We start from the raw sequence: 27,964 nt of genomic DNA, 5'->3' as shown, positions 1-27,964 counted from the left end.
TGGGAGAGGTGAATGTCGGCTAGCCTTACCCCAATTTATGGAGAGGCTGCTCCCAAGTCTCGAACCCGAGACCTACCGCTCATGGGCGAAGGTACTTGCCATCGCACCAAGTGCGACCTCTTACCAGTACCCAACTAATGCCAAGCAAAATTGATCTGCTGCGGATTGAATCATACGATTTTGAAGCCTTTATACACACACACAAACTTCACTCATATTTGTATTGAAGCGTTTTTTAAGCCATTAAAATTACTTGGTAAAACTTCTGAATGCCAAAGCTGCATCAACATCCAAATCAATAGAGATATGTAGACTAATTTTCTAAGGCTAAATTTTCAAGCTTTCAACCGTATATAAAACCATTTGAAGTTTCGAAGATCCTGTGTTGATTTCTTTTATCCATCTTAAACATATAAAATACATCGTGCGACACACTTGTAAAACTCAGACAATAGTCAACGAGTTCCTTGTATGAGTCGGTTAAACAAGATCGATGATATAGAAAAATTAATGTCTTTTAAAACAATGTAGAAAACGAAGACTTATGGAATGATCCAAATATAAATCTGAATCTCCACGCCTATCTGCTTACACCAGAAGTTTATATTGTCTAAGACCGTCATTAAACTAAACATGAAATTGTTATTCAATAAATGAGTTTTTCAATATGCTGAACGAAGAATCTATTTGCACAGATTGTGAATATGCTGAACAAAGAATCAGTCTACACATCAAAACAACAAGAGATATCATTTACATAGTATTTATATATTAGTCTTGTTAGGGAACATTTGAGTTTTCTATTTGTCCTAGTATTTTGATGTGTATACCAAGGAAAGGACTGCATTGTTTGGCATTATCGCAAATTCAATTAAACCTAGTGTTGGGGCTGTCGATGATCTTCAGGTATTGTAGATGACGATTTCCGGAAATGATGGTGTATATATGAACATTGTGTAAATGGTTCTCAGCAGAAGCTTCACCATTAACTCCTTCATTATGTACTATGGATTTTGAACTACCATATAGTGTTTTCTTTCTACTTCTCCTTCTAGTGATACTACCAATTTCCACTCCAGCTCAAACTTACAACAATATATCCTTGGGCTCATCCCTCACTGCACTAGATGATAACTCATCATCCTGGCGATCACCATCTGGTGAATTTGCTTTCGGTTTTCGGCAACTGGGAGTAGATGGGTTCCTACTAGCTATCTGGTTCAATAAAATACCAGAAAGAACGATAGTCTGGTCAGCCAATGGGGGTAGTCTTGTGCCACAAGGATCTCAGGTTGAACTTACAAATGATGGCCAATTTATGCTCAAGGATAAAACTGGAAAGCAAATATCTTTTGCTGGATCTTTGGGTATTACTGGAGTTGCCTATGCAGCCATGCTAGACACCGGCAATTTTGTGTTGGCCAACAAAAGTTCAAAATATTTGTGGGAGAGTTTTGAGGAACCAACTAATACACTTCTACCAACGCAGACTTTAAATCGGAACAGCAAACTCTATGCTAGCTACACGGCATCAAATTACACGCCAGGGAGATTCCAGTTTGCGCTAAAATCTGATGGAGAACTGTTGCTTTATACAACAAATTACCCATTGGATTCCCGTAATCATGATTATTGGTCAACACACACTGAGGGCAGCGGTTTTCAGGTCATCTTCAGCCAGTCTGGCTCTATTTACCTTACGGGCACAAATGGTAGCATACTTAATATGCTATCGGACAATACTTCTTCAACGCAAGATTTCTACCACCGAGCAATGCTCGAGTACAATGGAGTTTTCAGGCACTATGTCTACCCTAAAAAAACTGGCTCGGGTAGTGTGGGAACGAGGCGCCAGGGTTGGTCTTCTTCCTCCTTCATACCTTCAAATTTATGTACCTCAATCTTAGAAAGCACAGGTGGCGGTGCATGTGGGTTCAATAGCTTATGTAGAGATGATACTGAAGGACCGGTTTGTGAGTGCCCAGATGGATACAGCTTTATTGATAAAAATGATGTGCTGAAAGGATGCAAGCAGAACTTCGTTTCTCAGAGTTGTGATCAAGCCTTTCCAGAAACACATCTTTTCGACTTTCAAGAACATGAAAACAGAGACTGGCCTCTTTCGGATTATCAGCATTTTCAGCCAGTAAGTGAGGATTGGTGCAAGCAGAGTTGCCTAAGTGACTGCTTCTGTGCCGTTGTCATTTTCAAAAATGATGACTGTTGGAAGAAGGGAAGTCCTCTTATGAACGGAAGGATTGATCCCACTGTTGGTAAAAAAGCTCTAATCAAAATAAGGATCGATTCTAACAATTCAAGAAAGCATTCCAATTCAATTCCCAACCTCGCTCGGCTAGGTCTCCTCGGTAGCTCCGCATTTCTGAACTTGCTCCTGCTAATCATAACCTGTTTACTTTTTTTCCACATTATCCATCACAGAAAAGCAAAGTTGAGTATGCTTTACCCGGGTGTTCAAGGCAATAATCTGAAAAGTTTCACGTACATGGAGCTGAAAGGAGCTACCAACGGATTCAAGCAAGAACTAGGACGTGGGGCTTTTGCAACGGTTTTCAAAGGAGTTTTAGCATCCGAAGATGGGAAGCATGTTGCTGTCAAAAGATTGGACACTATGGTCAGAGAGAACGATTTGGAATTCAAAGCTGAAGTGAGCGCAATTGGCAGAACAAATCACAAGAACTTAGTCCAGCTACTAGGATTTTGCAACGAAGGGCAGCACAGAATTCTTGTATATGAATTTATGAGCAACGGCTCTCTAGCAAGCTTTCTCTTTGGAGAGTCAAGGCCAAGCTGGTATCAAAGAAGAGAAATTGCCTTGGGAACTGCAAGAGGGATCTTGTATTTGCATGAGGAGTGTAGTATCCAAATCCTACATTGTGACATCAAGCCTCAAAACATTCTTCTAGACGACTCTTTCAACGCAAGAATTGCTGACTTTGGAGTGGCTAAGCTTTTGAAAATAGAGCAGACTCGAACAACGACTAGATTCAGGGGGACAAGAGGTTATGTGGCCCCTGAATGGTTCAAAAGCTTGCCTGTCACAGTAAAGGCAGATGTTTACAGCTTCGGCATTTTGCTATTAGAGATTGTTTGCTGCAGGAAGAATTATGAAGCGAAGATGGAGGATGAAGATCAAATGATACTGGCTGACTGGGCATATCATTGCTATGAGCAAAACAAACTGCACCAGCTATTCAGAAACGACGACGATGAGGCAAAGGATGACATCGAGGAGATGAAAACATATTTGATGATCGCGTTTTGGTGCATTCAAGAGGATGCATCACGAAGACCGACCATGAGAAATGTCACACAGATGCTCGAAGGAACTGTTGAACTCTCAAACCCACCGAATCCATCATCATTATACGTTCAATGTAAGGGATTGTGATCGTAATTGATTCCTGAAGTGTCTCCATAAAAATTTAGAAATCTTCATTTCTGCTCTATAAACACCATTGCTTTTTTCTGCCATAAACAAAAACATGCATGCAGACCTAGTTATAAACAAATGCCACCAATGTTTTAGGACACCGCCTTCAAGGGTTAAACGTCATCTTATAGTTATAACAACAAATTAAAGGGATTTTCCTCTGTTTTCTTTATTATTTATGGATATATTACTTTAGTCTAAAGAAAGCATTGCAATTGGCACTGTTCTTGACTGTTCATTGTACCTGAATTTCACTTTATTTACGAGGCTGCCACTGAGTCTCTCTGCCGCTCATTTTCACGCCGCGTGTTGATGATCGTGGGAAGGCAGGGGTGCGATGGGTCTGTAGGGTTTCGAACGGGTTGGCTGGGTTAGAGACTTTCATTTCCTTTCTTTGTGAGCTGCAGTGGGACTCGATGAGAGCATGCCGTCGGGAGAGAGAGCGAGTGAGCAAAGAGAGAATAGAGACAGGGAGGGAGAGAGATAGAGATTTGGTGAGAGGAAGGCATGCGGCTTGCAGGCAAACAGAGTCACAGGGGGTGTACGATTGGAGGGAGAGAAAGGGGTTGGTTTCGAAAGCTCTACCTTAGGGTTTAGGGTTGTTCCTGCAAGATTTCAACAGCGTTTTCCCTCTTCTCCACTATTTTCCTTCATTCCCTTTTCTCTAAACCAGAAAACTAGATTCCTCTTCTGGAGTCTCTCCCAGTGTGGAACCCCCGCCACCACCAGGCGCCACAGCTGCGTCAAAGGTTTGCGTGTTGAATTTCACATCAACGGCATCTCCCTATAACCTAGGAGCTTGGTTCGGATCGGCCGATTCCGGAGGCCCTACCATCGAGGTTAGTCTGAAGCGATTCCTATCTTATTGACTTATTGCATGTCAAAATCTGCTTCAAATTTGTGATTTAATATAATTGGGCTTTAGAAAAAAAATTATGATTTTGTCTAATCCAATTGAATGATTAGAAAAATTTTCATTAAATTTTTGGGTTCCTGGGGGGTTCTGAATCGTGATGTTGAGAGAGCTTGGTTGCTTTAATTGCTAATGAAATTAGCTCCTAAACGTTCATAATTTGCCTTTTTTATGTTCATTCTATATTTTATTTGAGTTCAGATATATATGTGTTTTTTTTTTTTTTTTGTGATATATTGCTGATGCCAAAATATCATATTTACAAGGACAAAGATAGCAAGGTTCTAAATCAAAATTTTATCCTGGTTCTGCTGCTGGGTTCACTATTAGTAAAAGGCACATGAAATATGGTATTGATTTCAGAGCCTTTGATTTCTCAGAATGTCTTCATATATCGAATGTCATATGAATTTAGTTGTAGTTAATTTGTCAAAGTTTGTTGTTGTTTAGCTTTTTCAAATGGCAGCCTTAGTATTTGCCCAGTATTATTTGTGAATTCCAAACTTTGCTTATAATTGTAGGTATGTAAAAGCTGCCAATTGGATTTGTTCCCCAAATGATAATGGCATACTAATGTAATGGTTGTTCTTTTGCTTTGATGTACGAGTAAGAAGATTGTTTTGCCCCTTATGTATCTTGCTTCTTTCTGTTCCACGAAGTTGCCAAGAAAAAAAGTACTTTGTGATCGTTTTATGGTGATGTGTAGAAAAATTTGTCTTTTTTTCTTTGTATTAGCAACCTATTACCCCTTCATGAGCATGTTCAGTTAAGAAACTTTAGATTTTTCTTCTGTTTAATTTCTCATCTGATAGTTTCAATATTAATAGAGTCCAATTAACATCCATATTGGAATGACAATCGAGAAATGCAATGACATACTTCTAATTCCATCCTCATTAAGTGTCTTGGTAACAATCAAGAATTGAATGACATGTTTCTCATTGTTTGTTTCTGTTACAGATCTACAAAGGATGATGAAAGCATTTCGTCATTGATCTTTGGAGAAACAGAGGCATGCATATAAAATATGTAATTACCCAGAACCTTTGTTTCAGTTGAAGCATGTCATCAAAGAGAGTAGTCAATTAACAGTTGCCAATTGATATTAGGTCTTAAATATAATTTTAGCTTTCATTTTTTTTTTTATAAATTAAAACTTTTTACAGAGTTTTATTTTTATGTAGATGGGTGAAATATATATATATATATATATATATATATATATATTGTAATATTACTTTGATTTGCAGATATGTCATTGCAGCAATAGTACATATATTTTCAATTTAAACATCCTATATATTTTCATACTGCATGTTGTCTGGGTAACCTCAAACAGATATGTCAAACATTTTTTTTCTAATTTGTTGTAGTGTTTCCATTTTTTGGTGCAGAGCTCCACGATTGGCTAACGTGAATCTTGGTATCTTCATATGCATGCAATGTTCAGGGATCCACAGTAGTCTTGGGGTACATATATCAAAGGTATAATTTTCGGTTATGCAAAAACTTCAAATTCGTTTTTTTATTTGTATGGTACTCAATTCCATAGTTTATGCGTTATGCTAATGAGTTTCGGTTCTATTTTTCCCTGCATTATTATGATGATTTGGATGCTTTTGTAGGTGAGATCTACCACTTTGGATACATGGCTCCCAGAGTAGGTTGCATATATCCAATGTAAGTACCAATGCTGTTTTACCAGCTTCTTTCCATTCTGGTAGTAAGGTCATTACTCTGTCAAGCAAGGTTGCACTGAGAGTGAGAACACCGAGGGCACACTCTCTTACCCTCACTGACCCACATTAAAAAAGAGGCACATTATGTTTGCACCCTATTTTCGCATATCTCTGTAAATTTAGCTATTTTTTATCCAGTTTTTTTTTCCATTAAGCTTTCATCTTGCTGTTAATTTAGGTGTTTTCTATCTGTGTTGGTCCATCTACTTATACTTTTCAAATGTTGGTTCATCTTATGTTACTTATGAAATGATAATTATCGCACGAGGAGAAGCAGAGGGCATTATTGCAAATGCAGTGGAGAGTTTTGGTAATAAGCCACAAGAGGGCCTAGAAGTGAATTCAAAGAAGGTTGGCTATACAATAGATTACTCTCTCTCTCTCTCTCCCCCCCCCCCCCCCCCACCCCCCCACAAACACAGATTAAATTACTATAAGTTGCTTAGTTGCAGTTGATTGGATGTATTGGTTAATCTTAATTTTAGTCCACATAAATTACCATGGCTGTGGAAATTGAACTAAAAAGTACATTTCTTTTTTAAAATTGAATTTTTTTTCCTATATAAGACTTTTCGTTTCTCGATACTAAGTCTAAAATAGAGATTTCAGAGCAAAACATTGATCCAGTATAAGTGAGTTGTGATTTTGTAGTTTATTTATGTTTCCAGATAAAATCTACGAGATTAGAAAGAGAAAAAGGGCAAAGGAAAGCTATGGTGACTCTCGGAAGATGGTTCAAGTCTCTGTTGGAGGTACATTGGATTTATGTTTATTACGTGTTTAGTACATTGTTTGGACTATAGATTTGGATTGAACTCAATGTTGTCCGTGTATATAAATATATGTGCATAAATATATTTTTGTGTGAATATATGTGTGCATATAGATTTATACATTGTTAGGACTAATAATGTTTGTGCTGTTGGGATTTTCGATTGGGATTGGGGGCTAACAAGGACTAGGGATGTTGGATAGCATCTTAATTTATATGGGAGTTGATCTTTTCTTCTCTGTGAATCAGGATTGACGATTTCATTTTGCACAGGCCATACTGATTAAAGATGCTATGGTGTTGTCAAAGATAAACCTGACATATAAAGTTGGATATTTCAAAGTTGCATGTTTTCTGTTTAACCATTTTGTTTTTCCTACTTCTTCAGTTTCAATCTTACTTTCGACTACTACTTTTAAGATGTTGTTTTGGCTAGACTTTTGGATGAGGCCAGTCCTGCAAATATATAATTTTCTCTTCTTTTACCTAAGATATTGATTTTTTTTGTCATTCATCGCTTTGAAGAATGCATTTGATCTGCTTGAGCATAATATTCTGATCTCAAACCACTTTCACAAAGCTGATTTATTATCTACACGTGTGCTATTTTCATTTCAAATTGTGACTGCTATTTTGCTTTTCCCATTCTCATATTCCTAACAAGTGACCTCTGAAATTTATTGCCTATATCTTTTCAAAGCGCTTCAGGTATAAATTCACCTCACACTTCCTTGACAGGGGAGAATCAGACCATTGAGTGGGCTATACGACTAACAGTTGCTCTGAACATTGCCAAAGCATTAGATCACTGCAGCAGCGAATGCCGCCCATTGTACCATGATTTAAATGCATATATGGATCTCTTTGATAAGGTGTTGTCTCAAATTTCCTTTCCCAAACGATAATTAATAAAATAGAGGACCAATTAAGTCTTTGAAAGACAAATTTCTTTGTCTACGTTGCTGAGTATTTGGAGCTTGCAACTTTCATTGGTTATTATATTTGATTGAGTTAAAGTTGGATTTCTGGATTTTGACTTTTCCATTTGTTTCTCTGTTGCAGAGTTGGCTTCATTTCAGTCCAGTAACTCTCTAAATAGGTCCAATAACTCACTAAATAGGCAAGTCAAGAAGAATTCAGCGTTGCACGCCTTTTTTGGTATGCTGTTTAAATCTGTATGTCATTTTATTCATTCTTCATGTTTAACTTTGTTCTGCAGGCTTCCTATGGCTAACTTAAGCATTTAAGTTATTCATTTGTTAAAGATGTTAGCTATTTTGGAACAGTTTGAAAGTTAATGCATGACTCGATGATGACTTTTAGCTTGCCCCACTTATCTTTCACGCTCTCACTTCATTCATGTGCTGAGTCATGGTTTAACTATCTAAATTCAAGAACTTAAAATGGCCAGCAGGCTAAAAAGTGATTAGATTTTGAGATGCATATTTTGGTTTCTCATTATTTCTTTGTTTTGTATTTTTCATTTATTAATGTTCTTTTGGCAGCTTATTTGATTGTATTTGTGGTTTCCCGGGGACGAACAAATCCTCTCCTTAAACGTCGATTCTCAGAAGAATCACATTTCTGATGACCTCTGGGAGAGAATGATTAGTTGGAGGTTTAAGCTTTTGATAAGATACAAATTGAAACATTAATTTGTGTTTGTGTGTTTATCTATATATATATTATTATACATATGTGTAATCATTTGCTGCTCTACTTAATCATCATATTTTTTATTTGGGTTTCTGAAGTTCCGGGACGAGTTCGCCGCGACCAAAATTGATGCCTTACTTCGATTCCAAACTCTCCAAAGCTGCCTTCTTTATAGATCATCAAAGCAGTGCTGAAATTCTGAGAAGGTATATTTAGAAACAATTATTGAGTTTTACCAAAAATTTTGCTCATTTTTTTCTTCTTCATTTTCTTATGAAATTTAGGTTTTTGAGTAATGGGTTAGGAATTATTTCTTAATCAATAATAGGTATTGTAGTTGAGCTGCAAATAGTGTTGAAAGTATTAGATGATCTTAGTTGCGTGAGATTATTGTGTTTCTAATCCACCTAATTCATTTCAAATAGTGGCGATTCTTGGTGTACCTGAATAACCCATACTAAGTTGAATGTATATAAAAAGCCAAGCTGCTTATCTTATCGACGTCATTCACTCATGTATCCCTCTGTTCATTCATGACAGTTGGTTCCCGCCGCAACGCGCGGGCTTATTATCTAGTTTACTACTAAGAAATTGTTATAGAATTTTTTATAATTTTTTTTTTGAATCTGTATATATCCATGCATGCATATATGTATGGTAAGCACAAAATATGTATATAATAGTGTCTGAAGTAGCTAGTGTATTAACATTTAAGTTGTTCAACAGAAAATTTATAGATTGCAAAAATGAGATCTAACTTGCGTGATACAGGAATTGCAGTGGTTAGTGGTGATGACAACATGTTTGCTTGAGGGAATGAGTTAAGAGGTATTAATTCAGGGAGAAAATTAGTCAATTATAAAAGTTAGGGCGTAATTGACTAAAATTATAGTTAATGAAGGAAATTGGTAGCTCCTTATAAGTTCACTGTGTTGAGAGTAAATCCCACATTAACGGTTGATCGCATTTTGGTGCATTCAAGGGGATCAATTAGTGCGACCGACCATGAAGAATGTCAGGCAGATGCTTGAAGGAACTGTTGATGTTTCAGTTCCACCAAATCTATTGTCATTGTATGTTCAGTTTAGTTGATCACAATAATCATTGTTGCCCCCAAAAACCGCCTAAGCGAGTCTTAAAACTAGTTTTTTAAGACACCGGATAAAGCATGCATGAAATGAAAAACAAGAAGAAGGCCTCTTAAGCCAAATGAACTAAACTGACCTTATAGTGAGTGCCATCCTTTAGCCGTTCAAAATTCTTTTTCAGAGAACTGCCAAAGAGTGATGAAACATTCGCAGTGGACAACAACATAATCAGAAAAATCTTAGCACATGATGTTCTGGATATTTGAGAACACCGAACTATTGAAGTAATAAATTTAGTAATTTACTTCTCTACAAACGAATTAACTGAAAATGAATCGGCATTACTTGAGTGAAAAACAAAATGGTTGCACGAAAATGACCTTTTATCTGCTGCCAATTAAACTTGTCACATCCAGGCCTGGGGTCCACCACATCCCAGACCCGCTTCATCACCATGGCACGATATTGTCCGCTTTGGGCCCCGACTACGCCCTCACGGTTTTGTTTCTAGGAACTCACACTAGAACTTCCCAGTGGGTCACCCATCATGGAATTGCTCTCGTGCGCTACTCGCTTAAAACTTCGAAGTTCCTACGGAACCCGAAGCCAGTGAGCTCCCAAAAGGCCTCGTGCTAGGTAGGAATGAGAATATACATATAAGGATCACTCCCCTAGGCGATGTGGGATGTTACAATCCACCCCCCTTAGGGGCCCGACATCCTCGTCGGCACACTTCCGGCCAGGGATTGGCTCTGATACCATTTGTCACATCCCGGCCCGGATCCACCACATCCCAGGCCCGCTCCACCACCATATATAGCACGATATTGTCCGCTTTGGGCCCCGACTACGCCCTCACGGTTTTGTTTCTAGGAACTCACATGAGAACTTCCCAATAGGTCACCCATCATTGGATTGCTCTCGCGCGCTACTCGCTTAACTTCGAAGTTCCTACAGAATCTGAAGTCAGTGAGCTCCCAAAAGGCCTCATGCTAGGTAGCGATGAGAATATACATATAAGGATCACTCCCCTAGGCGACGTGGGATGTTACAAAACTGGGATTTCTAGAGGGAGCATCTTATAGCCTCTAAAGCTACTTTCGAGACACCTTGTAAGCCGAGTTCTAGTGTTATAAGCAGCATGGTAACAAAAGCTTCACCTCCACCGTTATTTCAGTATCATCACAAATATGTGACCATACTGAGTGTTCTAAAGGTCTTTGCTTAGGACCGTGTAGGTGCTAGGTTGCTAGTCATTGCCCTAATTAGTCTCTATGCATTTAAAAAATTAGAAAGTTCGTCTAGACTTGCCTAGGCCCTTGCCTAGCCACCTAAACCCTTATAGAGCCTTGGTGGGCATAAGCGGGCATGGTGGACCTAGGTGGGTCTAGGGGCTTAGGTGGTTTTGTGACTTTTTTACTTGCTCTTTTATTTATGAAAATTGTTTGGTGTGCCGACTCTCCCTTAAACACAAAATAGATAACCTTCGTTTTGCATTTTATGTTTTCAATAAATTGTACTATACTTGCTGGACATTTGGATCAACACTTATACATGATTGTTCCCTATGTTTTCAATCTATTATAGTACTTTATAATTTATATATCATTCTAATTTTGCATATTTTTTGCAATTTTAAGTAGAGACTTATTTAAAAACCCGCCTAGGCCTTATGCACTAGGCCTATACCCACCAAGTCCCCTAAGAGCTAGTCCCCTAGTTCTGTAAATTGGGTGCCGTTGTATAGGATTGAAGGTTAAAGGCTCATATGAAAACTGAGTCTCCCGCCATGGAATGGAATATTAGATAGAACCTGCAATGCACCAGCATTGCACTACAAGAGTACAGCAGGTTTCCATCATTGGGTCCTCATCCGAAACTGAAAGGTATTGCATCTTTAATCTTCTTCTGCAACCTCATTTCCTTTAATCATATTCTAATTCAACTGGCACAAAGATTAGAAATATATATATATATATATATATATATATATATATATATATATATATATAATTTGCTATCTCACATAATTAGTAATGTGTCCGGCTGCCTTCATAAATCATAAGGGAAGAAGACAACAATTGTTTGACCACTTTTGCAGCATTATGTGGCTGTGACTCGGTGACTGCGAGAGGCGTTTTTATTGCTAGGACGGCAAACAAAAGCAGAAATACAAATTGCTTAAATTCGTCTTTCAGTTAAGCACTAGTCCTACTGCAAATGATTTATACTTAATTAGTTCGTTGCAGTCAAGCACTACTTTTGATTAGTACTAAAAAAATAGATATAAAAATTATTAGACGTGAGAAGAAGACACAAAAGGAGACAGAATTCGTAGACTACTTTTTTTAATGGATTCTTGGTGACTGACAAAAACTGGGAAAAAAAGAAAGATATAACAACGGCATGAATGTGAGGTGAGGAAAATTATACACACAAACATATATATATGTTCATGTCTAAGGCTCTTAAGCCAAAGTGAAAATTTCTCTTGTTACCATGGCATTTGAACCAGCATATAGTTTTTGCTTTCTACTTCTCCTTCTACAGCTGCCATTTTATACCTTTGCTCAACCTCCCATGAATATAACTTTGGGTTCATCCCTCATTGCACAGGACAGTAACTCGTTCTGGGCATCGCCATCTGGAGACTTTGCCTTCGGTTTCCGAAAAATTGGAGATAATGGTGGCTTTCTACTGGCCATCTGGTTTGACAAGATACCTGAAAAAACTATTGTCTGGTCAGCCAATGGAAATAATCTAGTGGCAAAAGGATCCGCGGTTCAACTCACCGAAGATGGTCAGTTTATGCTTAGTGATATTGCAACTCGCAGACAAGTATGGATTGCTTCTTCTTCTGGAACTGGAGTTAGCCATGCAGCCATGCTGGACAATGGAAATTTTGTGCTGGCTAATGGAAATTCGATCGATTCGTGGGAGAGTTTCGATCATCCAACTGATACAATCCTACCTGCTCAGACTCTACATCAAGGCAGCATACTCTTTGCTCCTTATACGCAGACGAATTACTCAAAGGGAAGATTCCAATTTACACTACAGACTGACGGAAACGCTGTGCTTTACACAACGTATTTTCCCTTGGATACTCCTAATTCTGCTTACTGGTCGACGCTAACTCAGGGTAGTGGCTTTCAGGTAATCTTCAACCTGTCCGGTTTTATTTACGTTACAGCCAGGGATGGAAGCATGCTTTATATGATATCACCAAGTACAGTTTCAATACAAGATTACTACCAGAGAGCCACCCTTGAGTATGATGGAGTTTTCCGGCACTACATCTACCCGAAAAGCAGTACTAGCTCAAGTGTCAAAAGGGCTTGGTCTGCTTTGTCCCTCACACCTCTGAACATTTGCACAGTGATTTTGGAAGGCACGGGCGGTGGTGCATGCGGGTTCAACAGCTTATGCAGAAATGATGATGGAGGACCAAGTTGCCACTGCCCGTATGGTTACACCTACGTTGATCCAAATGATGTGCTGAAAGGATGCAAGCAGAACTTCACTTCCCAACGTTGTGATGATGCCGCACTAGAAACAGATCTTTTTTACCTTCAAGAGATGCTGAACACAGATTGGGCTTACTCTGCTAACTATGAGTATTTTCAGCCAGTAACGGAGGATTGGTGTCGCCAGACTTGCTTAGGTGATTGTTTTTGTGGCATTGCCTTTTACAAGAACAAGACCTGTTGGAAAAAGAGTATCCCTCTCTCAAACGGGAGGATTGACCCTAGCGTCGATTGGAAGGCTCTGATCAAAATAAGGATAGACAATTCTACTTCAAGACAAGCGGGGCAGGATTCAACAAAGAAAAGTTCTTCAGCTTCCGTCGTCCATGGATTAGTGTTCATGGTGATTGGCATGCTGGTCGTGTTCCTTATGTTGGCAGTAACCTTTTTTGTTGTTTGTCGCAACTATTTCATAAAACCAAAGGTAAGTCAACTTTCCCCGTTCATTCAAGGCATCAATCTAAGATGTTTCACTTACATGGAGCTAAAAGAAGCTACCAACGGATTCATGGAAGAACTGGGTCGCGGTGCTTTTGGAACAGTATTCAAAGGACTTTTTGCGTCGGATAACGGCAAATTTGTTGCTGTCAAAAGATTGGACACCATGTTTAGAGAAGGTGATCATCCAGAATTCAAAGCTGAAGTGAGTGGAATTGGTAGAACAAATCACAGAAATCTAGTTCAGCTACTAGGTTTTTGTGATGAGGGGCACCACCGGATTCTTGTTTACGAATTTATGAGCAATGGCTCTCTGAACAGCTTTCTCTTTGGAGAGCGCTCAAGGTTACACTGGTACCTCAGAAAGCAAATTGCCTTGGGAATTGCAAGGGGGCTCTTGTATTTGCACGAGGACTGCAGCAGCCAAATCATACATTGTGACATTAAGCCTGAAAACATTCTTCTGGACGACTCTTTCACGGCGAGAATCGCTGATTTCGGATTAGCCAAACTTTTGAAAGCCGACCAAACTCAAACGATCACTGCAATCAGGGGAACGAAAGGCTATGTTGCCCCTGAGTGGTTGACAAGCTTGCCTGTCACCGTCAAAGTGGATGTTTACAGCTTTGGGATTTTGTTATTAGAGATAATTTGCTGCAGGAAGAATTTTGCGGAGGCAAAGGATGAAAAGGAAATGGTACTAGCTGACTGGGCGTTTAATTGTTATGACCAAAGGAAACTCCATCTGCTGTTGGAGAATGACGAGGAGGCTAAGGATGAAAAGGAAATGGTACTAGCTGACTGGGCGTTTAATTGTTATGACCAAAGGAAACTCCATCTGCTGTTGGAGAATGACGAGGAGGCTAAGGATAACATCAAGGAGATGGCGAAGTATGTGACCATTGCGTTGTGGTGCATTCAACAGGATCCGTCGCTACGACCTACCATGAAGGATGTCACACACATCCTTGAAGGTACCGTTGAAATCTCAATTCCAGTACTGAAACCATCGTCGTGATATTTTATCATCCAGGACTCAAAACCATTAAAGTGGTAGAGGTAGAAACCTCATCAGTTTCGTGTAAGTGATCGTATGACTAGTGTTGTGTGTGTCGATCAGGCATCCAAAAGATTGTGCGAAATTATGGCTTGTCAATCGCGTGTTCATCTTCATCGATTTCTCTAAGGGTAATTAAGCCTCCAATTAAGATGGAAATTTCCTGACTGATTTCTGCAAATTTATAAACGAAAGGTTCCGCACGTAAACTTGACAAAATAAGTGTGACTTTCACCAACAGATTACAGAGGATGTGCCCCCCCAAAACCAAGTAAATCTGATGCACAGTCCCGTTTCCAAACACAACCATATTGTTCAAAATATACTCCACATCCATTCTGAGTATGCCCTAAGCAGTAGCGACGCCGAGGGCTCCTTTTCTTTCTCTTTGCCTGTAACCAATTAAAGTTATGATATATATGTATCAATGCACTCAAGTTTAGGGTATGGAAATTACAAATTAAGTTTCAGAAATAAAATCGCAAACATAATAAAACATCAAATTTACCTCTCATTGTCAGCGATACTACGGTACTCCCTCAACTTTCTGCTGCTTTCTGGCCAGATCTTATAGACTGTGACAAGTGAAATGCATGATAGTTAAGAACCCCATCCATCACGGAATTCCAAGGTTCGGACAGCCATATGTGTTTTTGAGTGCTTCAGACAGATGGTTACCTCTGTTATCCAATTTCTTTCTGATGTCGAATAGTGCTGACATACGACCACTGGGTTTAACTCTGCCAAAATATATGGTTTTCACTTTGCCAGTAATCCCCCACCTTGCAACTATTGCTCCATAAGCATTCATTTCACAAGCCGTGCCATCAGCAGCCTCAAGAGTTACATAAGTTACTCTAACAGGAATGCCGGACAAGCATTCGTATGCCTCCACCACTCTCACAAAATGCAGTTGAAGTTTCTGAAAAAGAAGCCATGCAGAACATCATATTTAAACAGGTACGCCATTAAAGATTACTCGTAAAACAGAACATGCTAACGTAAGAAGTAGACCATCAGCTTTTACAAATTCCAGTTTTAACCTTTTTTTCATTGACTTTGTCCACAGCGAAACTGGCAGTAGTTTTAGCCTCGGGACAATGCGGATATATTGGAAAGTAAACAACACCTGTAACCTGTTTATATAAATACAAGTAGAACAACTTTATCAACATACAGCCCTTAATTTTGGTCCTGTATGCAAATGTGCAGTGAACTACGTGTGTTAGACCAGTGGTTGAATTTTGAATTTTATTTGCCACAAAAAATGGGTAATATGCAAATGCAAAGTTAGGTAATAAAGCTGTGGCGCAGTAGCCCACACACATTCGTATATACCTTCTCACTCAGAAAGCTAGCTGCTCCGCGAGGGATTCCAGGTATGAAGCTTTCTGGAAGACATCAGTTCATGGCCATATCATAAATCCAAAAAAGAAGTGAATTCCAATTGTACTTTCATACCCAAAATAAAATATATAAATAATTGGAAGTCAAAGATTAACCATACGTTCGCATCATACCCAAACCATAAACCACACAGAAGAATAAACAGTGAACATCGTCAAGTCAATATATGGAGGATGGGAGCTAAACTAGTTTTAGGCATAAAAAAAAAAACAGAAACGCCCAAACACTAGTTCTAACGGATGTGTAATATAAAGTTTGAAATTTATTCATTCTATGATTTATGATTCAATTTTTTTTTTTAAGATACTAAAGAATAAAAATCCAAATGGCTGCAAGATAAGCAATCTTATCAAAGCTCGAATATTTATATTAAACCCTACGAAATCATATGACAGCATCTGGTACACAGGGAGAAGAAAGGACAGGACAAGGTGCTCTTTTCATCAAAAAAGACATCCACCATTCCATACAAACGACCTGGAAGATCTATGCATCACGTGTGTATATGACAATGTGTGTACAACATTATTTAATCCAATGTTTATAGTTATTCACCTGGATATCTTACATCACGCCCCAGTGCTGCCAATTCAGGACCAACCTTCTGTCCAGCTTCCTTGAGTAAGATGGTAAGTTCCTTTGCGCATCTAGCATTAGCAGTTGTAAAGAACGTGTATGCTGTTCCTTTTGGCTCAGCAAGGACAATGCGGTAAACATAATCATCAATGGATCCCGGAAAGTCGTAATTGATAACATATTTCACATTCTTCAGAACTGCAAATTAAGCATGAAACAAAGTGATAAGAAACAAGGCTTCGGGCCAATTCACAGGCTAAATGCATTCAACAAAAATTGCTAGGGTGACAAACCAACACCCCCACAGTAACCAAACAAACCCTAGGTTACTAACAGGGCAAGACTTTGGAAAGGGGGATGTCGACTAGTAAATTAAATAAAGCTTTCAACTAGTGAGGAGATTGAAGAAGATACTTCTTTCTAAATGAAATCATAATATAACAACAACAAAGCTTTAACCCACTAAGTGGGGTCGGCTATATGATAATTATAATAGTAATAATAAAATTATAACAGTAAAAAGAGAAGTAACTCTTAAAGCACAAGCAAAAAAACTTAAAAGAAAGTCTTTCACAAACTAAAGAAACTCTATTGATACCTAGATCACGAGCAGCAGCATCAGTTGCAATCATTATGGGGATATAGCCACCTTGAAACCCAGAGACAATCTGGACCCTATCCGATTGACATACGTTTTCATTAACAGAGACTGCGTAACCTTCATCGGAAAGCTTCTGAGCGAGGAGGTTACATGATTCACATCCTTTCTTTATATCCATGAATATCAGTATTCTGCTGCCATCTGCGATGTCACCTAGCAAGCCTACCAATCTGAAAATTTGAAACCAAATCAGAAATGTAGATATAACCTCAAACTAACTGCAGAAGATCAAACATTAGAATATCCCCAACTCGTTATATTTCTGATCTTCAGCAACGATGTCAACAATTTGGTCTATTGGATGTGTAGCTTTCAGAACTGGAGAACCTACATCAACCTGTTCAACATCCAAAGATAAATGTCAAACAAGTATTGGGTATTACACCAAAAAATAAATACGCCAACATTGAAGATAGAAGACATTTTGTGACTGCTAATTTCAAACAAGTACCAACTGTTGCAATCACAAGATAGAAGACTTTTGGTGACTACTAATTTCATCCAGTTACAACAATTAAAAATGACCAGGTGATGGTAAAAAAAATTAGTAAGATATATATTACTTTGCATGCGTCACGAAGGAATGGCCTGGCAAGTTCATCAGCCTCCTCTGGCCAGCTACTACCCCAGAACAATTTTTGACAGTCGGGGGGAATCTGTATACAGAAAACCCAATATACAATTTTAAACCGAACATAAACTTTGAGATATAAATACATACACACGTGTGTGTGTGTGTGTGTGTGTGTGTGTGTGTGTGTGTGAGTGAGGGGATTTAAAAATGCTAAAGATTTCCACCTTTAAAAAAACAACACCGCAAGTATGAAGAGCCAAGTAGGGGTAATATCTCAAACCTGAGAGATAACTTCTTGAACTTGAGACTTAAACTCCATGTCTTCTTCTGTTAGCTTCCAATCAGCACCATCCAACACAAGGTATGTGACCTTTCGCAAGTTTGTACGACACGACTCTAACGCATTAAGCACGCCATCAGGTGTGTCAATTAAAATTCCAACTCCTGAGCCAAAATATTAATTGCAATCAATAAGAAGAATAACAATATACTCAAACAACAAGCCCTCCTTAAAATCACCACTTAAAACAAAATCAATTTAAGGGTCATGTTACCATTACTAATGCCTATAACAGAATATCAAGTAGATAATATCCAAAACATGAAAGAGCGTACCAGTAGCACAATAATAAGAATACAATGTAAAACGTAGTTCATCACCACCACCACCTACCACATGGCACACGAGAATTTTTATAACCAATCAGTTGCTCGCTGCATAAGGCTTCGATGTGTGCTGCAGCAAATTTAGTACACTCTTGTTGGATTTGAATAGAGCGGTCGGGGGTTGGAGCTAAAATCAATACTATTGGGCCATCTCCACAAGCTGAAGAAAAATTATAAAACGGAAAACTTAATCCTGATAAATATAAACAATATACGAACATGATTCAAAGAGCCAGGATTTGATTATCCTAAGGATGACTAACATGTAACATACTCACATAGCTTTGGCCGGGATTTCATATGGACAATTGCAGGCAACAGATACGCGAGCTTCTTCCCGGATCCTGGTGGAGCAATACCAATGATATCACGGCCCTCCAAAGCAATTGGCCATGCCTGAGCCTGAATTGGTGTAGGCCTGATGAATCCAGCGTTTAAAAATTCTTCCTTAACATATTCTGCAATCAAGATAAAATCATATCAATAGAAAACTGTATGTAGCTAACTTCCGGCAAAGAGTAATTATCTCATGTAAGTATATATATTGTAACAAATAATACAAGAAGGAAAAAAGAAAAAGAAAAGAGAGAGAGTAAAATGTAGGTACCTGGAAACGGAGTGCGACCCAAAGTCCTGATGGGGTTTGGAACATCACGGCTTGAAACAGTAATTCCCCTCTGTTGCCTATACTCTTGGACCTCTACGGAGGTAGTAATTTCCCTCTCGACCTCGACCTGGGTTTTAGAGGTGCCGCCTTGAGCAGTAATTTCCCTCCGCTTCTGCTTCTGCTTCCGCTGCCTTGATGACTCCTTGACTCGAAGAAGAGTAACAAATTTGGTGCCCAATTGCACTCGCCCATTCCTAACTTTTGAGGTGCCTTGAGCAGCATCACCATCATCATCACCGACAGCATTCAACCCACCGAGTCTGGAACAAACAACACAAAATTATCATGTTTTTCTTCAATCTCAAACTTTAGCAAGTTTAAATTCATATCCAATTGCCCATGCGAGAGAGATAGAGAGAGTCACCTTCTTCTTGTCCGAGAACACTTCTCATTGCGATCATTGGAGCGCTTCACCATATTCGAGATACCTTATGGCTTAAGCTAGGTTTTCGAAATTTTGGTACCAATCATGACCACGATGAGCGAATGAAAAACCATGTACAGTCATTATTTTATTTTTTGGAAAACACCCATTAAGCACTTACAAGGTGTTCAACAAGTGTCTTTCTCACACCTACGCCTAAACTTACCCCTTTTATCTTTTATTTGTTAGACCTACTCCTGCCTAAAATTTTAGGCATGTTTTGGTTTTGATTCTTACACTATGTTTGGACGAAGAAATTTAAGATTACTAAGAAATTTTAAAATGACGGAAATTGAAATGACAGGAATTCATTTTGCAGAATTTGTGAATTTTGTTGTTTGGTTAAACTAAACGAACAATGGAACTGAAAATGGAATTTGTTAATTTTAAACTCCTAATCATAGAAATTGGGAAATTACACCTATTTACATGGAATTTAAACTTGGGAATTAAGGCCCCAAATTCCAAGTTTTTTTTCCACGCGGAAATTTTAAATTTCTATTTTTATAAATCCAAACAAGGGAATTGGTGCATGTCAATTTATAAATTCTAACTTTTATCTAAATTCCAAGTTTATTTCCCTCATCCAAACATAGTGTTAGCGTTGGTGAATCGCACAATGCATGGTTGTCAGGAGGAGACTAAAATGCCTTTGTGAATCTTCTTCCGGCCTATGGGAGGGTGGACTACCGTGACAAAACCACCAGCTGGTCCCCTTTTAAAGAAAGAAATAAAATAAAATAAAATGTTTAAAGATATGAATTAAAATAATAGAGACTACCATGACCAAGTAGAGGCAAATACGTTTGCACCTAATAATTAGAAATAGGGGCAAAAATTGATGATTTCCGCACCTAATAGTTAGTAGTGGCGGATTTAAAAATTACACCTAAAAATAGCATTGCTATTGATAAATAGGGCAAATAAGCATTTATTTTCACCCCAAATAGTTTTTCTGCCACGTTTATGGTATTAAAGGCGATTATTAAGGCCCGTATTTTATTATATATATTTGATGACATTTTGATTTGTTATTATTGCATTTTGGGAATGGTACGATTTTCAATCACCCATTAATTATTCGATTGTATTCTCATATTTTTAGGGTCAAATATATTTACGATTATTTTTACCACTACCACCCTAGACGAAAAAATAAATTGTTAACAGAAAATTAATATTAAAATGATCGATACTTCAATTGATTATATACAAATGGTACAAGTATCATGAAGAAGTTTAAATCGTAGATACAAATGGTAGTCTAAAAAAAAATGTCTAATCAATCTTCTACATCCCAACTACCAAAATGATGCAAAGTTAAACCCACAAAATAGAGATGAGGAGAAGAATATGAAGGAACAAGAAAAATGGAGGTAGGAGTTTGTGCAGTGAAAGAAGATCATGAGAGAAATATGGGGAATGTGCATGTTGGTTATCCTATAATTAAGGTTTTGATAACTGTCTTATTCATTTGATTAATAAGTAAAAAAATAATTAATATAAGGAGATAAATGCTCGTAATGTAAATTATTAAATTGAAAAAATTAATAAGTTATATATATATATATATGTATGTATGTATGTATGTATGTATATTAGAGGCTCGTTTATCTGACATTAATAACCAAATTTTGTAGATGTGGTTTTTTTTCACCCCTAAAAGTAGCAACATTAATAGGGGCATTTATTGTTCACCTGTATTAGACCATCTCCAACCTTTGGAGTAAAACCTCAAATTTTTAGCCCTGAAAATTCAGGTTTTAACTCAGAAACACATTTTCTGCTCCAACCATTATGGCCTAAAATTTTAGCCTCATATTATTAAATAATGAATTGAGGCTAAATTAAAAAAAAATTATGTAGACTATTCTAAATTAATTTTATGAACATTTTAACCTAAAAATATTTAAATTCCGATCAATATTAAAAAATCACTAAATCGACACATGAAACTTATGAAACACTGTGGAAGAATATGAAACACATGATAGAGATGTATAAACACAAAACGCATGAAACAAATGACAATTATTAAACTACATAAACTTAATACAAACGACAATTAATAAACTACATAAACTTAATACAAACGATAATTAGTAAACCACATAAATTTAATAGTGACATCGATAATTTGGTATAGTCATAACTTGTACATTTTGCCTTGTGCTCCCTAGGTGCTTGCAGCAACTGACAAAAAAGATATGTGACCTCTAAGGCAAATTCAGATGTGACGCTTTTGGTATACAACATCCATAACATTTTTTTTTTTTTGGTAAACTGGGCAATATATTACCAGGGCAAAGATGCCAATAGTACACATGAAGCCTACACCGAGGCAAGCAACAAGCACAACAAAAATATCTGAGTGATATAAGGGGGAACATGGTAGAAAGACGATGCATCATATGCAAAGAGTTCGCCCCTTACATTGCCCAATCAAACTAAAGGTAGACAAGGTAAATCGTCTTTGTTAAGGACATTCACCAACGAAGATGGTGGTCTATCGACCCATTAAACATCGCTCATATTTGAAAACCTTACCGATGCAATCCAATCCGCCACCATATTGGCTGATCTTGGAACCCAAAACCAGCGACAATCCTGAAATAAATCCCCTAACCATTTAACTTTTGCCAAAGTAGGGTAGGCCTCCCAGCTACCATTTTCCAACGATTCCCCTAAGCAAGAGATGGACTCTAGAGAATCAGATTCTAGTATGACGAATCTAAATCCCAGAGATATACCCAGCTGACATCCATGAAGATGGGCCAAAGCTTCGGCCTGAGCAATATGGTTAGCCTTGATTGAGAACCTAGTAGCTGCTAGAAACTTACCATCAGCATTCAGCACCATCATCCCAACATAGCTCGAACCACTCAAAGCATTCCAACTTGCGTCAACAATTAATTTTATAAATGGAGAAGTTGGAGCGGTCCAATAGGCAGCCGGAGCAGCATCCACAGAAACAGATGGTTGATGATTCAAGGAAGTATGGGTCACCTTAGAAAAGGCACCAGCCGAAGTTGAAATAGCAAACATGATCTGAGAGGGTTAATTTCCTTCTAGTTAAAAATGAAATTGCACCTAGCTTTCCATATGTGCCAACATGTAAAGGCGGCGAAATAGAGAAACCTTTCCTTTTCCTGATGAGACCTATTATTAGACATAATGATGGAATTAAGCCATTGAGCCCATGTCAAGATCACGTCCCTGTCGACTTGATAATTTAGTAGCTGTAACACCCTGAATATTTTAAAAATGATGTGGATATTCATTTTATTGTTTATGTGGAGGAAAAAAATTAGATAGATCGATTTATGGTTATGAAATTCGAATGGGGAAAAATGTGAAATCATGTTTCCGGATTAAGAATTAATTATGTCGTATAATTTTTTGTTAAGTGGGGAATGACGAAAATGCCCTATTTGGTTAGCGTAATTATACGAGGATGTATTTTATCGTAATTCTTGAAATATTTGAATAGAGGACGACCTTATGAGTGCGTAGGTTTAAACGGATCTTAATTTCGAGTTAGAACGGAGAAGTTATAAGCCTCGGACGTGGTGAGAACTTTAGACACGTGGACTTACTATTAGAAGTAAGTCTCTAAATTTGGTCAGAAAATTAGGAAGTTTCCATGGGAGGAAACTGACCCAAAAAGGCCCAGAAACTCTAACCCAGTTCGAGACCCAGTTGACCCTTGCGACATCCCATTTTCTGACGCCGATTCCGGCCAACTTCAGTGGAGTTTTTCGACGCCACCACCACCATCTTGAACCTCTCACTCCCCTCTAAAAAATCAAACCAAGAACGACCTTGATTAACCACCATATGTGGTGGTGTAAGGCCATAAAAACCGATGAAAACCAATGATGCTTCGGCCACCTTTTTCATTTTTTCGATGAATCGGCGAAGCGATGGCTGATGCCACCACTTGGATTTTGTAGCCCATCATCCCAGGAGTAAATCCCGACCAGCTTTGATCCCGTTGAACCACTGTGGGCAACGAATCAACACCCAGAAGCTTTAGGCACCCATATGTTTTATCAACTAAATTGACCCTCTTTCGTCCACTTTTGGACTTCGTGGTAGGTATAAAACTTGTTCCTCTTGTTAAGCTCTATCTTCCTGTAAATTTTGGTAGAATTTGGAGTTCTTGGTATTTAACTGGCATTTCCTGAAGATCCTCTTTAGCCTGTAATGCTCGTTCTACCATCAAACAGCGTTCCCTCATACTCATTCTGCGGAGATGCTCAGCAACCCTTCATTTTTTCTCCACACCACTCATCGTATTCCTAACCTTCTTTCGTGGAGAATTAAGCAATTCCAAACCATGTTGGTCTGAGCCCCCTTCTAACCTGCAACCCTCTTATTCTTTCTCTTTATCTTTTCCATGCCTCCCTGTTTGAGGGTATGATAACACTGTCGAACCCCTGTTTTGATCTTGGTCAGTGCCTGGCAGTTGGCCAACCGATAATTCTGTATCCACCCCTATTGCTTGATTAGTAGCCTCATCTTGTACTTCCTGTATCATGAGCGAAGAATGACACAATTGCCTCGATTGCATGCTCATGATGTGTGGATGCATAGACTGCATTGGCCCATAGCCCATTATAATCTGATGGGTCAGTATGGGAGTGTTATCAGTCATAACCCATTGCGGATGGTTGGTTCCCCATTTTTCATTGTTATCCTTTTGCCTCTGCCTTTTCCTATTCTCCTTCTTCCCGTTGGGGGCCTTTTCCATATACACATATTCGCTTGAGCTGCCTCTCTTCTCCCTAATCTCATCGTGTTTTGGTGGCTCCACCGTCCACTTGGAACTGGAGCTAGATCCATGCCTCACAGCACCAGCAACCATTCTATCCCCCATACTCACATTTAAAGCTCTAGGAAGAACCACATCGTCCTGAACTGGTCTGGTTTTGATCTACTCTCCATATCCCGCAGCTCCTCCCTTTGTCGGTTCAAACGTGCATTCATTGTTTGTATGACCTATTCTCCCACAACAGTAGCAGAAGTCTTGCAGCCCTTCATATCTAAATTCAACCCAAGTATCCTTGTTGTTTTCCCTTGGTAGCCAGCAGCCCGTGGTTAAAGGATTCCAAGTGTTAACAATGATTCTAGCACAGAGGAAGCCTCTTGCCTTGGATGGATATTCGAATTCCAGAAACTCACCTATTTCTTGAGCAAGACGCCTTACATTCGCTTCAGAAGTCAAATACAGTGGCATTCTATTGATCTGCACCCAAAATGGGACTTATTAAGGGTACAAATGTAATACAGTTAGTAATATAGTTAGGTAGTTAGTATTTGGTTAAAGTAGTTAGGATTTCTATATAAACAGTATGTGTAATCTTCATTTGATCAGTTAATACAAATCCTATTTCTCTCTCTACACTCTCTCACTCTAGAATCTCTCTTGTTTCTCTCTATCTTCTTCCTCTTCCTCTGTATCAATCCTTCATCTTTTACAATGTAATTAATATGGTATCAGAGCCACCAAGGCTCATGCCATGGATCTTGGTGGTCGATTCCTCTTCTCTCATTTTTTTTTTCTTCATTACTTTCTATGTTTCCGCATATTTGATCCCAATTTTTGTGTTTAGTTTTGGGGTTTTTCCTCTGTTTTGTGGAGATCAATGAGTGCTTGACTAGACCATCTTTGTGAGTCCTCGAGGAAAGCCGAATTGCGGCGTTTAGGGACAAACCCACCACCATTTCTCACTCAGGTTTTGCTCAGTCTTGGATTTCTCAGTGTGTGAGCGAGAAAGGAAACCCATGGTTTCTGAATGTCTCTTTGTTGGTTATTTCTTGATGGGTGTAGTACTGCTTCGTGGGATTTCACAGGTGTAGGTCCTGCAACCTCTTGCATCTTGGCGATCATGCGTTGGAATCAGAGCCACGAAGCCCATCTATTCAACTCCAACAACTACTTTCCTTCAAATCGTCCTTCGAAGCGTGCTGGGTTTGCTGGGTGCAAGCCATTGGTGGGTTGGATTGGATATAAACTGGTCGACTTCGAGAAGAACAACGAGCTCCTGCGATGGGTTCTGGTTTGCTTCCTCAGCGTTCTTTAGGTCAAGATTAAAGTTCTTATCAGTGTGATATTTGGGAACTGAAGATTCATGTTTCGTATTTCTTTATGCACTCCAACTGTTTGTTTGATTGTCTCAGTGGAAAATTCTATGTTAATTTGTGTATTAAGGTCGATTGCCATTAATTGTTTGAAAAGAAAATGAAGGCCGATTGCCATTGCTGAAAGATTGATTCTTTGATTGATTGTTGGGTATTTTATACTCAAGAATGCCGATTGCCAAGAGTTGTTCATTTGTTGAAATTGTGTTCATTGGTGAAGATTAAAATTGAGAGTCTTTTAGGTATTCAACAAGGTGAATTGTAGTGAAATGTGAATGAAAGATGCGATCTTAAAGATGGGGTTTGATGGTTTTGAAGATGGGTTCCAATTCTTGTCTCTCTGCTTCCCTGATTTTCTGCAATTCTGTTGAGGAGTTTGTGCAGTAATTTTTCCTTATCTCAGCCTACAATGTCGAGTCTAACCAGCTCAGTTGTTAGCATGTATCTACAGTAAGTCCGGTTATACGTTGAAGTTTGAAGAAGATGTTAACGGTAAATCCCACGAAGGGTAATTCCGTTATGTGAATAGGTCAATCCCACGAAGGGTAGAAGAAGTTGTTACCGGTAAATCCCACGAAGGGTAATCCCGTGTTTTGAGTAGGTAAATCCCACGAAGGGTAATCCTACATAGATGTTAATTTTTCAGTTGTTGAAATTGTGAAGGCCGATGCCATTGTGAAGGCCGATGCCATTGTTCAAAGAAGTTGTTTTTTGGTAAAATCCACAAAGGGCGATCCCGTGGTGCTATAGTTAAGGCCGATGCCATACTATAGTTTGTTAATTTTCTAAGCCAATGTTAAATGTAGTTGTTGACGGTAAATCCCACGAAGGGTAATCCCGCAAGAAATTGTTATAATCGGCATGAGGGTGTGTTACAACTTTATAAGAGGTTGTTATTTGAGTGAAGCTCATGTTAGAGGCAGTATGGTTTTGTGTTCCCAGCAACTACAGAGAAGATATGTTGTTCATTCCGCTGTTTGTTTAAAGGATTTTGAAAGATAACTATGGGTTGGTGAATCAGGACAAGTCAGCAAGGTCTTTAAATGAAAGCATACTGTATTGGATAATCTGTAATGCAGGTGCTACGAACTCCTTGGGAAAGCCTCAGTAGCACGATCTTCTGATAGCAAAGCCTCTTCATAAGTCAAATTAGTTTTTCTAGAGACTTTGCACATCCAAATTCTCTAGCGATACAAGTTTATCCGGTTCAGATATTCATTGTAGTCTCGAAATATCTCTTTTGTAGTTCGAACTTGGTATACAAGCTCATGAGACTCCAAATCATTAGGCAGTTCAGCCAAGGGAAACAGCTTTCTTTTCAATAGAGGCATCCTTATTACTCAGTGCTGATGCAATGCCAAGGCACACAAACTTGCATATGGTTAATTCAGTTCAATGGAGACCTTGACCCAACTGAACGTACGAAGCGGAGAATGGGAGAAGATATTGTTGTTGTGCGTTCATGGGATACACTTCCCTTGTCAAAGCTTCTGTCCTCTGTTTCTACAAGTTGCTGCTGCTCATTGGAAGTATTTTGAACTTTCTGTCCTCTGTGTTCTATTTTCTGGTTTCATAACAGTGATTGCAGTTGAGATTGAGGGGGAGTATTAAGGGTACAAATGTAATACAGTTAGTAATATAGTTAGGTAGTTAGTATTTGGTTAAAGTAGTTAGGATTTATATATAAACAGTATGTGTAATCTTCATTTGATCAGTTAATACAAATCCTATTTCTTTCTCTACACTCTCTCACTCTAGAATCTCTCTTGTTTCTCTCTATCTTCTTCCTCTGTATCAATCCTTCATCTTTTACAATGTAATTAATAGGACTAACTCTCCATATTTATTTCCTCTAACGCCAGCTCAGGAGGCCACCCTTTAACCGAGAAATTTTGTTTCGTGACTGCCTAAGGAACCTGATTAAGGATTTTAGCTACAGTACTTTCATTCGGAACTATTATGATAAAGGTGTTGTCCTGGACTCATTTGATTTCGATTTCGCCCCAATCTCTCCAAGCAGAGCGAAGAATATTTGGGACCCCCCACTTGTTGGGATTCCTATTGACCAAAACTGAGCCCACCAATTTGACACCACCTTCCATTGTGAACAGATCCATGGACTTGTCTAGATGGACCACCAATTTGTCCACATTAGATTGCGCCATTTGCCCTTTGGCGTTACGTTGAGCCCAGATCGAAGTCGC

At 38.6% G+C, this 27,964-nt stretch overlaps 4 protein-coding genes across 11 annotated transcripts; 3 read left to right on the top strand and 1 right to left on the bottom strand.

The window, feature by feature from the left end:
- Positions 1–1,006: 1,006 nt before the first annotated feature.
- Positions 1,007–3,409, top strand: LOC126589213 (G-type lectin S-receptor-like serine/threonine-protein kinase LECRK3). The gene has a single exon (XM_050254417.1). The coding sequence runs from the start codon at positions 1,007–1,009 to the stop codon at positions 3,407–3,409; it is 2,403 nt and encodes an 800-aa protein (XP_050110374.1).
- Positions 3,410–3,828: 419 nt separating this feature from the next.
- LOC126588514 (serine/threonine-protein kinase BSK1-like) lies at positions 3,829–8,773 on the top strand. 6 transcript variants are annotated; one of them, XR_007611491.1, is made up of 9 exons: positions 3,829–4,290; positions 5,325–5,393; positions 5,759–5,849; positions 5,990–6,044; positions 6,381–6,454; positions 6,772–6,855; positions 7,614–7,747; positions 7,938–8,493; positions 8,630–8,773. XR_007611491.1 is itself a non-coding variant. In XM_050253620.1 (3 exons), exons 1-3 carry the CDS (start codon positions 6,762–6,764, stop codon positions 7,968–7,970), a joined length of 261 nt encoding a protein of 86 aa, XP_050109577.1. In that variant the 5' UTR covers positions 6,508–6,761; the 3' UTR covers positions 7,971–8,211. The 6 variants fall into 6 exon arrangements, 1 of the variants encoding a protein (XP_050109577.1); XR_007611490.1 differs by having other exon boundaries at positions 6,378–6,454; XR_007611489.1 differs by having other exon boundaries at positions 5,990–6,454; positions 7,938–8,033; positions 8,381–8,493.
- A 2,650-nt stretch (positions 8,774–11,423) lies between these two features.
- LOC126588485 (G-type lectin S-receptor-like serine/threonine-protein kinase LECRK2) lies at positions 11,424–14,626 on the top strand. Of its 3 annotated transcripts, none has more exons than XM_050253578.1 (2): positions 11,424–11,505; positions 12,236–14,626. In XM_050253578.1, exon 2 carries the CDS (start codon positions 12,428–12,430, stop codon positions 14,600–14,602), a length of 2,175 nt encoding a protein of 724 aa, XP_050109535.1. In that variant the 5' UTR covers positions 11,424–11,505; positions 12,236–12,427; the 3' UTR covers positions 14,603–14,626. The 3 variants fall into 3 exon arrangements, with proteins under 3 accessions (XP_050109535.1, XP_050109533.1, XP_050109532.1); XM_050253576.1 differs by having other exon boundaries at positions 11,430–11,505; positions 12,241–14,626; XM_050253575.1 differs by lacking the exon at positions 11,424–11,505 and having other exon boundaries at positions 12,104–14,626.
- A 100-nt stretch (positions 14,627–14,726) lies between these two features.
- On the bottom strand, positions 14,727–19,710 carry LOC126588491 (DEAD-box ATP-dependent RNA helicase 20-like). Its single transcript, XM_050253583.1, has 14 exons — positions 19,557–19,710; positions 19,133–19,452; positions 18,804–18,983; positions 18,533–18,685; positions 18,140–18,303; positions 17,849–17,941; positions 17,537–17,622; positions 17,223–17,455; positions 16,604–16,822; positions 15,980–16,032; positions 15,685–15,777; positions 15,320–15,563; positions 15,150–15,216; positions 14,727–15,033 (listed from the first exon to the last, which is right to left on the bottom strand). Exons 1-14 carry the CDS (start codon positions 19,607–19,609, stop codon positions 14,991–14,993), a joined length of 2,001 nt encoding a protein of 666 aa, XP_050109540.1. The 5' UTR covers positions 19,610–19,710; the 3' UTR covers positions 14,727–14,990.
- Positions 19,711–27,964: the final 8,254 nt, after the last annotated feature.

The sequence above is a fragment of the Malus sylvestris genome, chromosome 11 (genome assembly GCF_916048215.2).
Source record: "Malus sylvestris chromosome 11, drMalSylv7.2, whole genome shotgun sequence".
In the NCBI taxonomy this organism is placed as follows: Eukaryota; Viridiplantae; Streptophyta; class Magnoliopsida; order Rosales; family Rosaceae; genus Malus; species Malus sylvestris.
Note: the sequence above shows the minus strand (reverse complement) of the source record. Positions and strands in the feature narration are given on the sequence as shown.